The following is a 13,388-nucleotide window of genomic DNA, read 5'->3' as shown; positions in this document are numbered from 1 at the left end:
GTGAGTTAAATGAACAAGGTGTGACAACGGTTACCTGTTATTGTTGACCATACAAGACACAAGTGTCAGTGAGTGAACAGTTTTTATGGTTATGCTGAAGGAGTAAAATCACAGCAATATCATAGTAGTCAGAACCAGGCAAATCAGCAGTCGATAATGTTCTACACACACCACAGACAACACGATACACAATACAACAGGTCTCAGCTGAAAGTGAGTCTCCTTGTCAATGCCATTGCATGAAGCATTCATTCTCAGCAGGTACTGTCACCACCTGATTGCATTTCTTTCAAGAATAGAATTGTCAATTGTAACAGTATCAACAATTTGTTTATATGTAATGATTCAAACAACCATACTTTTTGCATCCCCAAGGACTAGCAATGTAAAATGCATCCACTGTCAATTTGTATGAGCATACGACACAATATTTTGCATCTGGTAGAACCTGGTATAACACCATATAACACACAATGTGTCAAGACTGTTTGACACATTGCTTTCCCAGTAAATGTGTTTGCGCATCAGTGTATAGTAAACATCAGAAGATTATTGTTCTCATATTTTTTTCACATAAAGACTACTGTTTCCTCAACGGTTTTCTTTTTACATTCATCATTAACCAAACCAATGATAAACACTACTGCCGAGCACTGGGGAAGGAGTGAATCTCACTGTGTTAAAAGTAACTTCTGAAATACAACCAAACACCCATCAGATGATATAAGTGAAAACGTAACACAGATGTTCAAACAAAATAAATTAGTTTGCTAGATCCATCTAGTGTGCCAACTACTAGGTATACAACAGTCTGATAGGTACAAGCACAGAGTCTGAAATGAAAAGAGATACACAAATAGCAAGGCAAAGTTGCATGTTGGGGTGTGAATGTGAATGTGGGTAACGAGCAAGTATGATACAAGCAGGCAACATGAGCAGTCCACAGCTCAAATCTCACCTGGTTCAGATGTGTTATCACCATTAGAGTTTTTGTCCTCTAGACTTCGGCTGCGCTTTTTTTCTGCATACCATAAGTTTAAAATAAATGTATTTACCCCTTCAATACCAAGATAAAGGTTACCATATTTGACGTAATAAGCGCTCAGGGCGCTCTCAAAATTAGAAATAGGGGGCTCTTATTTGGGTGGAAAAAAAACAGAGTTGAAAGATAAATTTTGTGGTTTATGCTGACAGCCTGAAATGTTTATAGACAACAAATATATTTTTCCAGAATTTAATTGCCCATAATTAAGGGTGTATATAACACACAAGTGCGTATTGTACACGAATAAATAAGTCTTTTGTACATTGATCAATCGGAAGGGGTGCTAATTGGGATTGTTCACTAGCCAATATATTATCAAATATTGCCGTGGGCGTTTATTAGAGCAGCGTGCTTATTACGTCGAATACGGTATTAGAGATTTCATAATCTGTGACTTTCTGGTAGCTATTGTTTGAGTAGGACACTGTTTTATAAAACACATTACTATGTTTAAGGGAATGTGCCTAAACTATCACATAATCACACATCTAATTAATGTCACACTGGAAACCATACCCATTATGCAATAAGCAAACAAACACTCTCAAGAAAAGCATACAAATCTATTTTGAAAAAACATCTTTTGTTTGATTATCTTGAACGCTACAGGAAACAAACACACTTCAACATTCCTTGAACCATTTTTTTTTCAGAGTGAAGTAAAGATTTTCCATTAATTACACTAAGCAAATGTTTGAAAATATTCAATGCATATGGGGTTATTCGAAAATTACAGAACTTGGCCTTCACTGAAGAGTAGGAAACACGCATTTTCAGAGCATAATCAAGCATGATATCAAATCATGCAAGGACCTAATTCCATATCCATAGTGTAGCATGCAGTGTGACAACGTACCTGGGTCTCTAACAGTGTCAATAGACTTATCATCAAGGCTACGACTCTTCTTGTCATCCAAACTCTGGCCACCATTTGTTCCTGTCAAGTGAACAATATATATGTCTCACAATGATGAGCGTGCCTCAGTGGTCCAGTGATGTTATAGGCAAAAGAAGCAACAGAAGCATAAAAATATACCATTCCCTTTCGTAAGCTATACAGTGTTCGATATTAAGCAGGGAAGCCAAGTGTCCTAATCAAAACCCTAATGTCAAAAGGTAAAGATTTGGAGGGTCCCTAGATTCAAATATGATAGTACTAATCTCAATGACCCCAGGAACCCCCCTTAATATCGAACACTGCTATAACAGAGAGCCGGAAGGAGGGATAGATGGTCTAAAGAGACATTAGGGCTTGCTTACTGATACATCCTAAATCCAAACAGGTTATAACTGGACTTAAAATTCCTTCATGTGCCATGATGCAGTCTGTTTGCACCACAGGAATGTAAATGTGGCCCTTTGCTTAGCATACTTTGAAATTATTTCAGTCACAGCAACATTCCAAATATTAAAAAGTTACCTTGTTAGCTCATTAATCTTGTTACAGATTCAATTCTTATGGAACCAAAAAAATTTCAAGAGGCCAATTTTACAATTATTTCAAAACAGGTTTTATCAGATTTTTAAAAATGAAAATAATATGTTCTTAGGATACAGCTCATGGCATTATGTACAATAATGACATGTTCAACAACTGATCAGCCCTTTAATGTTTACAGCCAGGCAGAAGGCAGAATCCTGTAGAGTTTAGACAGCATTAATGTTTGCCAGATTACCTGATGGGCAACTACCACTCAGCTTGTTGCTGGAGGAATTCCTTGAAATGGCGATGGGTTTGGAGACACTGTTTGTAGAGAGGGTCTCATCAGACGCCTTTGTTTCAGACACTTGCTTTTCTTCATCTGTGTCAGGACTCGATCCCTTTGTCTGTCAACACAACAACACATACTTATCTACCAACAGTCTATCCAGAGTAGCAAAAAATAGCTTGTCCCACCGTCCGTGACTCGTTAATTTCACGAAGGGCGGGTGAAGTACAAAGTCTACCTGTCCTATGGATGATCGTATTGTTTCTGTCCATTAGTAATACATATCTCCATGATGTCTACAGAGTACAAAAACTAAACCCTAATTCAAGTTCGAAGTAAAAGACAACAGAAAAAGATATGCATACAATTTACGACTGGCAACTTTTGACAAGGACTGGTAAGATATTTCAAGTTGCCAGTCCTGTGGTCTGGGGAAATGTATTTGAAGTCTGCAACACTGGAGTCTTATCTATTTTCAAGTCCAGGGGGCTCACAATAACTAATTTTGTGAAGCATGAACATGGGTTGTTCCCAGGCTGAATACATGGAGCAACTTACATTCCCGGTACATTAGTGTATTGTTCATACTAGTATACAATAAACTATGGTAATAACTAACTCAAAGGGACCACTTTTTAAAAAAAATAATTTTTCTGTAGTTTGTTATAAGCATATATATACAGCAAATGGACAAGACCACAAAACAGTTTGTTATAATCGTCAGTTTGTTATAAGCGTGTCTCTAATAAACATAGTTTACTGTACCTCTCCTGTTACAACTTATTGCAAATTCCCAAAACCCAAAATGTGCCTCTACACTAGTTGATAGGTCAGTTACCTCCCCCTTAACCCCAACTTTCCTCTCATCTGAGAACTACTGAAAACCTTCAGATGGGGAATGCAGGGAAGGCTATTGTATTAGGATAAGTAGAATAATAATAAAAACACTCTTATTATTTCTTATCCTAATAAATCATACTGCAAACTTTTCCACAGTTGGCCTCATTGTCTGTAGTTTGCGATGCTGATCTGTTGGTAGCCTGGACAGGATACATCATGGACTGGACTAATGACTCCACAAGAGCTCTCTTCAATAATCCCATATCACCTGTCATATCTTACCTCAGTAGAATCATCAGTCCCCCAGTCCCATTCTGGCATGTTTGACTCTATTATCTCATCCGGCTTCGATTCCTGTTGGAGGTACATGTTCTGTGGAAATACAACATGATAATAACCCGTTGATAACATGGGAACTCAACGAGACTGTATATATATATTTGTAGAATTTTCCTATTCGGAATATTCTATAAGTAATACGTTACCACTGTTATACCGAGGCTGTTGTCTCCCACAACTGCTGCTATAGCGAAATCTACCACAGAGATCTCAATTACCTCATGCAGCACGTGCGTAGCCACCCAGCTGCCATGTGACACCCTTCACTCTTGTCTCCTGCGAGAGCAAGTGCTCGGGGGACGGACGGGCGGGCAGCAGCCCAGTGGTAACGTATTACTTATAGAATATTCCGAATAGGAAAATTCTACAAATTACATTAAGTAATACGTTACCACTGTTATACCGAGGCTGACTACCACAGTAGGCGGTGGGGAGCACCTACAACCCGAATCCTGACTGCTAGCGTTCCTTCCGACCAGCGGAAGTAAACACCAAGGCGGAAGCACTCGATGCGCATGCACCTAGCTAGGCGTTACCCTATAGGAATACCAAAGCACTGTCAAGCGCATACCGTAAGGCTCAATCGTCATTGCCAAAACGATTGGTGACTCCAAACGGCCCCACTGGATAGGTATTTCATCGCCGCAGCGGATGAGAACACTGTATCCGCGTGAGCTTAATCTTAGATCAGGTTAAACAGTCGAAAAGAGGGAAATTAATTTCATTCAGACCGTATATCCCAGAGCAAGCCTACTTAAAGTATGCATTAGGCGCGTGACCTAATTCCAGTATTTGTAAGCATGCATCACAAGGTTGGGATACACGACAGACAATTAAATACATAATTGTCAAAATACAAATAAGGACAAAGCACACAAAAAGCCGCCCTCACCTGTGGTGTGAGTGCGCTGGTTTGGGGGACCCCAACTCCTGTACCCACGGCAGTGGGAACATTGGAGTCGACCCAGATTGACCACCGTGCAAGGTCAGACGCCTGAGGAGTTCGGAATTGCGCTGGGCACACCCCTTAGGTGCCCGCTTGCGCCGCGATCCGCGGGCCAAGACGGTGCACACTCTCCACGACGGCATCAGCGACCTGTTTGAGGTAATGATTGGCAAAAACCGAGTCAGATCGCCAGTAACAACCTCGTAATAATCTGCGAACAGATATATTCGAGTGTAGGGCAAATGTTGCCGCTAGCGCCCTGATCTCGTGCGGGTTTGACCCCGCTACCGGTAACCCCCGAAACCGGTACGCCAGATTGATGACAGAACGAAGCCACAACGCAATCGAGTTGCGAGTTATGTCAACCGTGCGATTAGGGTTACACGATATGAACAGACGGTCACGCCCTTGTCTACGTTCATTCGAAGCCTTAAGATAATACTTAAGGGCCCTAACTGGACACAGCGCTCTGTCCTCAGTATCAGCAGGATGTAAGATTTCTTTGAGTGATCTTACAGTGAATTCTCTCTCCGTTTGCCCGACTCTCTGATTCTTGGCGACGAAGCCCATGAGCAGGCCCAGGCGGACCGCTCCTTCGTCACCCCTATCGAATCGTACCTTGGCGACATCGAGTGCATGAATTTCGGATACACGTGCCGCCGTGGCAAAGGAGAGGAGAAATGCTGTTTTCCAAGTCACATGCCGGAACGAAGCACTATGCAAGGGTTCATACGGAGCTTCCGTAAGTGATTGCAACACTAGGGAAAGATCCCAGGCCGGTGCCCGAAGGCGGCCCTTCTTAAGATCGTGCTGTTTGAAACCCTTGATAATACCCCGTATCACCGGCTCTTTGGAGAAACTGGTACCCATAGCAACGCCCCGTACTGTAGCAACGGACGAGACATAGTTGGCAAGGGAACCCCCGGAGAGTTTCCGGGTCTCTCGCAAGTGAGACATGAAACGAGCAATATCCTGCACAGATACCTTATCTGGCGAATGAATGTGATGTTTACAACACCACTTCGTGAAAATAACCCAACGTGTATTATACACCTTCTGGGTAGAATCACGATGCATACTAACGTATGCCCGAGACGCCCGGCGAGAAAAAACTTTACTCCTCAGACGCTCGCCGACAACATCCACGCGTGCAGATTGAACTGCCCTGCGTTTGGATGAAGCTGACGGGTGTGAGGGTGGATCAAGAGATCCGGTCTCACAGGCAGTGGAAGTGGCGACTGCGTGACCTGGGTCAGCAAGTCGGGGTACCACGATCAGTTCGGCCACATGGGCGCGATCAGTAACATTCGACAGCGAACTCCTCGGAGCCGGCTTAAAATGTGTGGTATCAACGCTGTCGGCGGGTAAGCATAAGCGTCCAAGCCCGCCCAGTCTAACGCGAGAGCATCGTGATCGATGGCCCTCGGGTCCGGGACTGGTGATACAAACAACGGGAGTTGATTGTTGAACCGCGTTGCAAACAGGTCGACCATCGGACGACCCAAACGTTCGCACAGCCACTGAAACACTACTGGGTTCAGCATCCACTCTGTGGGGCTCGGATCCTGAGGCCTCGATAGAGCATCGGCCAGTACGTTCCGCACACCTGGGATGTGACGGGCGCGTATCTGGCACGGGACACTGTCCACCAGAGTGTAAAACTTGAACGTGAGATCGAGTAGTGAGTGACAGTGGGTTCCCCCCAGTTTGTTCACATAGGACACTACCGTCGTGTTGTCGGTCGCCAGCATGAGCCGGGCGTCGACGAGACGATGCTTCCAGTGATTGACTGCGTTGATCACTGCCTTGAACTCGAGACAAGTGATGTGAAGACCTAGTTCGTCTACACACCACAGCCCCGAGCTCACCTCCCCCTTTAGATGGGCGCCCCAGCCCACTAGAGAGGCGTCTGTATACAGGGTCAACGTGGCCCGGTAGGGCCGCATAGAGACTCCTGATAAGACAATGTAAGGGACCGTCCACCACTCCAGATGCGGTCGGAGCCGATCCGGGAGGGCGACGGTCGCACTGTTCACCTCCGTTGCTAACAACTGGATTCAAAACCGTTGCAGCGGGCGGAGTTGGAGACGACCCCGTGCGGTGCAGTCTTGGGCTGATACAAGTAGCCCTAACAGCTGTTCCCAAAAGTGAACAGTCTGTTGCACCGCTAAGACTTTGGCAATCATCGCCTGAATTTTGTGCCACCGGTCTGGGGGGACAAAGAGGCGATGGGACACCGTGTTGAACCGACCTCCGATGAACAGCAAGTTCTGAGAAGGGGTTAACTCGCTCTTGGGGAGATTGATAATCCACCCAAATTGCTCCAAGAGCCGACGTGCGAAAACGAGATGGCGTGACAGGGTGTCCGTCATTCGATTTGCTACTAGCGAGTCGTCCAGGTACGCGAAGTACCGGACACCCCTCCTGTGGAGGAACCCCACTATGGGGGTGGTTAACCGGGTGAACAGCCTGGGAGCGGACGTGTGAATCATTCTGAGTTCGGCACTGTCCTACTTGGGAACGAGAAATATCCTGGAGTAAAACCCCGGTGTTATTTCTGGTAGAGCTAACTCCCGTACTGCCCCTTCTCCACCAACCTGCCGATGGCATCGGCGAGGATGGGAAGATCGGTTTCCGAATCGAAACCTGCCAACGGGGCAACGGTGAGCGGCGGATTCGCTTTGAGATCAAGCCGATAGCCGTACCGAATCGTGTTGACCACCCACGGGTCGTCGAACACTTGTTCCCAATTCTCCCAGTAAGTCTGGAGTCTGGCTCCCACTGGGGAAGGAGAGGGGGCCCTGACAGGTTGCGGCAGGCGCAACTGTCGAGGGCCAAGTGACTCGGGTTCGCCTAAGGGCCAACCGAAGTTGGCGCTGTCGGCATACGAACCCCTCCAATGAGAGTCACCTGGAGGGGCCCTTGCCGTCCGTCGACGACTTGGGCTTCCCCCAGTTCCCCGTCTTCCCGCGAAAGGGCAGCTGATTGCCCATACCGGAGCCCTCAGGGCGGGGCTACTTCCCAGAGGAAGAAGAACCCGACCCCTTAGACCTACCGGCCGCAGCAGCCTGGGGCGCGCTCCGGTTAGGAGCGGCACCCAGGCGCCTATGCAGGGACCCAACAAGAGCAAGTGTGTGCCGAGAGTCCTCGGCAACGTACTCCAGGGAAGCATTTAAACTGAGCAGGCAGTTGTAAATGCGCTGGTCACGGTCCGTGGGAGAACCTTCGACCAGACGGGCCGCTGCAGCCAAGTAAGTGTCTCCGTGAGACATGGAGTGCCGAGCGAGGGCGTCCAGCTGGTGCAAGGTAGCTTGCGTTACCGTAGCAGCCGGTGGGGCACGGACACCCAACCGCTCAACATGGGCCTCCGCGGTAGGACCAGCCTCGGGAAAGGCAAGGTCATGTACCGGGAAGAAACCCTTTCTCCACGACGTCGGAGGCAACGGGAGCCCCCCGACCGGAGGCCGCCGCGAAGGCGTTCTCCAAGGAAGGCTTGAAACCGCGCAGCAAGGTTGATGCGGGGAAAGCCGTGTCGGAAGACTCATCGTATACCTCGGAGGAACCCACAGTCGTGGATTCCCCGCGGTACCGGCCGGGGCATGTCCTCAAAGAGGTCATAAACCATGGCCACGCGGTCCTAAACCGATAGCGGGAGCAGCGGTTTTGGGGGAAGGACCGGTGACCACGGGAGCCGCCGCCGTACCGGTGGACCCCGCGTCCGACCCCGCGGCCACCGAAGAGGCCGGGGACGGAACAGCCAGCGGCCTATCCTGAGATAAGGCCGCCAGCTTGGAGTCCACAAGTTATGCAAGTAATGCAGCGACGGAATCCCCGGACAGCACACGGGCCGCCAAGAGATCCGCCGCTTTACCGGTGGACCCCGCGGCCGACCCCGCGGCCGAAGAGGCCGGGGACGGAACAGCCAGCGGCCTATCTTGCGATAAGGCCGCCAGCTTGGAGACCACAAGTGTCGACAACAATGCGGCGACGGAATCCCCAGACAGCCCGAGGGCCGCAAGGGGATCCGCCACAGCCGAGGAGGTGGTACCCGCACGGGGACCCCGACCGGACGAACCAGCCACCACAGGGGTGGAGACGGACTGTACGTACAGCCGGTACCGCTCAAACTCCGCAGGCCCCAGACCTTCGCACAGGATGCACCGGGTGTCCCCGCAAGGAACCCTGCACCGCGGGCAACGATCGTGGGGATCCCGGGACGACAAAAACTTTCTGCACACCCCACAACTCCGAGGAGCAGGGGTAGAGGGGGTGGATACTGGGGATATATCCATGTCAGACATTGATTGTTTGCTATAAACAAAGAACAAAACATGGTTACAACGCACGCATCACAATGATTCACAAACGAACATTTTCACAAGAAAATAAACGAGCAATGTGAACATATAACATACACATATAACTTTTATTAAAGAAATAAGTGATGTGAACCCCAAAAACATACAAGAACAGGGGAAACGTAAAACACAACGTGCATACGCGAACCCCGCAAGTATATAGAAAAAAGGGCGGGAAAATTATAACCAAGCGTAGCTACCGCAACGCCCCATAAAAGCACAGTTTATTAGAGAATAAACTATAATAAATATCACCAAATCTTCAAGGAACGCTTCAGCAGGAGAAAACACGTCTTGCTAAGCAGACGAAGGAGACAAGAGTGAAGGGTGTCACATGGCAGCTGGGTGGCTACGCACGTGCTGCATGAGGTAATTGAGATCTCTGTGGTAGATTTCGCTATAGCAGCAGTTGTGGGAGACAACAGCCTCGGTATAACAGTGGTAACGTATTACTTAATGTAATATATATAAGATATTTTGTTGGTTCCTAGTAATGAATTTACCTGAGCCCATGATAAGCTGTGTATTTGCATCAAATACACAAATAAAATCACCATTACCCAATTAATTTTAGGTTGCTTGTGCACAAATATGCCTGAAATTCAAAAAGAGAATACCCCGGTAGTATGACAACGTTCTGTGTAAATACTCATTTAACTTTTCAGCATTTCATTACTGATCCTTATTTATTGATCCAATGAAGACATCACACATACATGAACTCTGTTGCAGTGAATAAGGAATAAAATAAGGAGCTACGTCTCAAATTATTGTTGTTTATCGCTACTGGTGTAGAAATACCCAATCAACTGGACCCCAAGTATAAAAATGTATTGATTACCAGAACATATCTTCCTATACCCAATGTGAATGATAACTTGTGAGTAAATACACAATAGCTGGAATTAGCTAGAGGTCTGAATTTACCTAATAAAAACATTTTAATTTCCAGAAATCTATAATGATTAGTGAATCAATGAAGACCCTTACCTCCAGAGACTCCAAAATGGTGGCTTGATGTTCCGAGTGTGAGAGTCGTGGCTTCAAGAAGGGGTCAGGAGGTAAAGTGTAACTCTGCCAGGATGCCGAGCCCTTGATAGAACCTTCTACAAAGCCCTTCTCCTTCTGTTATCAAAATAGAATCAGGAACAAGGTTGTTGAAATGTCGAATAACGTTATCTAGTACAGAGTTTTTACAAGATGCAAAAATGTGAATACAGTCCACACAAATGTAAAGAAGGGAAAACGAATATTGCATTGTGAGAGACACCCAATAACATCTTTTGTACTGAATTCTTAACAAGAAAAAGGTCCTGTTGTAAACATAATTCTCAAATCTTACACTACACCATTTCATTACTTTACAGAACCCTCATTCTTTCTGTAAGTTCCCTTAGTTACTGAGGTCGCCTGGACCTCAAGTTTTGAAAGTCAAGGTAAAACCTTGCTAGTGTATTTTTTCTATCACTTCATTTATTTGTTACATGTGAAAGATTGTAAGCTTGCTTTGTAAAGAGAATTTCATTTTCTGTAAATGGTAAACTATGGGTGATAACATTGTAGTGAAAGACAAAACAGACCTATCAGAAAAAGTCAGCTCAAAGTCATCAGTTTGCTACATCTAGGGAATCATCCTAACAGTGATGTTACCTTGTCAGATTTTGGATTAGGTCTATATCCCATACTACAGGAAGGAGCCAGACTGGTATCACAGCAAGTGTAGGCACCGGGACTGAAGTGGAGCTCCATGTGGAAGCGCTCATCAGAGTTGGGGTCCTGTTTCAAATAATCATCAATTTTTCTTGCAATTCAATCTTAAAAGAGCATGATAAAGTTAAGAAGTCCTTTCCTTGATACTAATGTTAAAAAGGTTTGGATTTCCTTAGGTTAATCAATTCCAGCAACACACTTCAAGAACTCCAGGATTCACCTCAACTGCACAGTGAATAGCTTCCATCGATGATTATGAAAATTGCATCTTCATTTTCATGTCATTTAATACACAGACATTATTTCCGGATTCCAAAATCTAAACTCTGATGGTTAGTTGGGTTAGAAAGGGTTTCAGAGCTATACATATTTTCGACATTGACTGATTGTCATCCAAAATGTCCAAAGGGTATTTTCAAATTTGGATAAAGGCATAGAAATTGTCCTAATGATTTTTGTCTTTAAAAATCACTTCCATAGAATATGAATACAAAACAGTTGTGTAGTAATTTATTAAACAAAGGATGGAAAAAAAAAAAAACCAAATCAAAGACATTGTATTTTCTATATTAAATGAAGCATACCTTGCTAGGGTCCTCAAACATCATTAAGACAATCTGAGTCATGTAGTTGAGCTCTGCTGTTGCACTGAGGAAGTCCATAGCCCTCTTCCACTGCTCATCTTTCTTTGGCTACACAGACAGAAGGTCACCATGATCATGTTATCAAGTTTTCACACATAGGTAAAAGGAGAAAAGGTACATATACACCACGTGAAAATTGTGAGAATATCAAGGAAATACCAAACTTACCCCCTTTTCATAAATTCAACTTGTCCAACATTGCCAAGGTTGGGTTGTATTCAGGGAGTCATCATTATTTAAATACAGGTAATTATTTCTAAAGCTTGTACTTTATATTAACATCCTTAATGTTAAGGGCTCTAAATATTCACTCGTACACTCGTATTGACGAGTGGCAGCATGTGCAGGGTGAGAAAGAGGTTAACAAACACTTGTCCTTCTGAGCAAGCACATATTTCAATGATATTAATTCATCTCGACATGTTTTCATCAAAATATGCAAGATAATTTTGAATGTTGTATGTTGTCAGTAATGATAACGAAATACATGTCGCTCATATCATGAATGGACGGTATACTTGGCAATTGCTCAATTGGAGAATAAACAGAAAGTGTGTTTGTGTAGTGAGCCTCGAAACAAATGTTAAAGGGAGGAAATAAAACACTGCAGGGAGAAAAAAACACTCAGGGCTGCTCCCCTCATGGTATATTCTCCCTGCAGTGTATTATTGTACGATAAACAATGACCATGAGTCGTTTACTTCTTAATAAGCTTTCACACATAGGCTAGAATTCATTGTACTAGAATTCAGTTGGCAAAATAATGTGAATGAATTCTTACATTGATTGCCCCTCTTACATCTGATACAGCTAAATTTGTTTGGACAATCTAACTGAGAAATGAATACAGAACAAAATCTGACAACCAATTATTGCTGCAGATTGACAGTAAAATATGTCTTGAAGATTACTCATACATAATCTCAATGATAAGATATCGAAAATGTTATTCAGATTAGCATGCAGTCTAAATTGTACTTGACACAAACAATATGAGTCCACACTTAAGTGATGACGTCATAAATGACATATTTACAATAAAGCAACGTCATATTAATGATCTAAATGAATAATAACATGTACATACATCACAAAGTCCTCCATATCTGAGCATAGTGAGCAGTGAGTGTATGTGGCTCTCACTGGTGAAGTACAAGCGTGTCCGCACAAATCTCTCTGGAGATGCAACACCTTTAGAATACCTACAAAAAAAATAGTTGGAAGTATCAGTGATGATACTGATCCCTGAAATAACAGTCATTAACTTCTTTGTATCTGAAAACCCTATCTGTGTATTAGACAACCCTGAATCAATAGGCAACATACAAAGTACTTAATTAGTTCAACAATTTGTTCTTCACAACTTGGTAAAGAAAACATCTTCACAAAATATCTCTGCATCTAAAGATGTTCACACTTACACTCATATATTTAATATCAAAATAATGGCAAGGATTTTTAGGATTTCATTTGCAATTTCTATCAGTAGAACGGTGAAACATTACCTTGAGTCAAGTCTTGTGGCATTATCATCCATCGTGGAGTCACTGGAGTGGAGACACTGAAGCAAGTCACTACGTATTTTCCGCATCAATGGCGTGCAGTAGTTTTGGGCGATATGCAGTTTCTCCTCCACAGTGATACCATATTCCTGTAGTAACAAATCTCAACATGAATTAATGTTGTTCAATGCCGCAGTTGGCAACATTTCCTTTGTTCCACAATGTCCTGTGAATACTCGAGTTTTGGCCAGGCATACCAGTGACATAAAACCTGAACACTGATCCTCACCATCTT

General features: G+C 44.4%; 1 protein-coding gene across 3 annotated transcripts in view; it reads right to left on the bottom strand.

Annotated features, from left to right (window-relative positions):
- Positions 1–13,388, bottom strand: part of LOC124143887 (inositol hexakisphosphate and diphosphoinositol-pentakisphosphate kinase 2-like) — an 86,981-nt gene that overhangs the window by 28,023 nt on the left and 45,570 nt on the right. For all 3 annotated transcript variants that reach the window (XM_048393344.1, XM_048393345.1, XM_048393346.1), the window contains 9 exons: positions 13,097–13,242; positions 12,679–12,793; positions 11,532–11,639; positions 10,888–11,013; positions 10,228–10,362; positions 3,877–3,966; positions 2,722–2,872; positions 1,902–1,982; positions 959–1,021 (listed from right to left, as the gene is read on the bottom strand). In XM_048393344.1, coding sequence (XP_048249301.1) covers positions 959–1,021; positions 1,902–1,982; positions 2,722–2,872; positions 3,877–3,966; positions 10,228–10,362; positions 10,888–11,013; positions 11,532–11,639; positions 12,679–12,793; positions 13,097–13,242 — 1,015 coding nt within the window. The remainder of the gene's footprint in view (positions 1–958; positions 1,022–1,901; positions 1,983–2,721; positions 2,873–3,876; positions 3,967–10,227; positions 10,363–10,887; positions 11,014–11,531; positions 11,640–12,678; positions 12,794–13,096; positions 13,243–13,388) is intronic.

Source organism: Haliotis rufescens, unplaced genomic scaffold (assembly GCF_023055435.1).
Source record: "Haliotis rufescens isolate VD_foot unplaced genomic scaffold, xgHalRufe1.0.p SCAF_12, whole genome shotgun sequence".
Classification (NCBI taxonomy): domain Eukaryota; kingdom Metazoa; phylum Mollusca; class Gastropoda; order Lepetellida; family Haliotidae; genus Haliotis; species Haliotis rufescens.
Note: the sequence above shows the minus strand (reverse complement) of the source record. Positions and strands in the feature narration are given on the sequence as shown.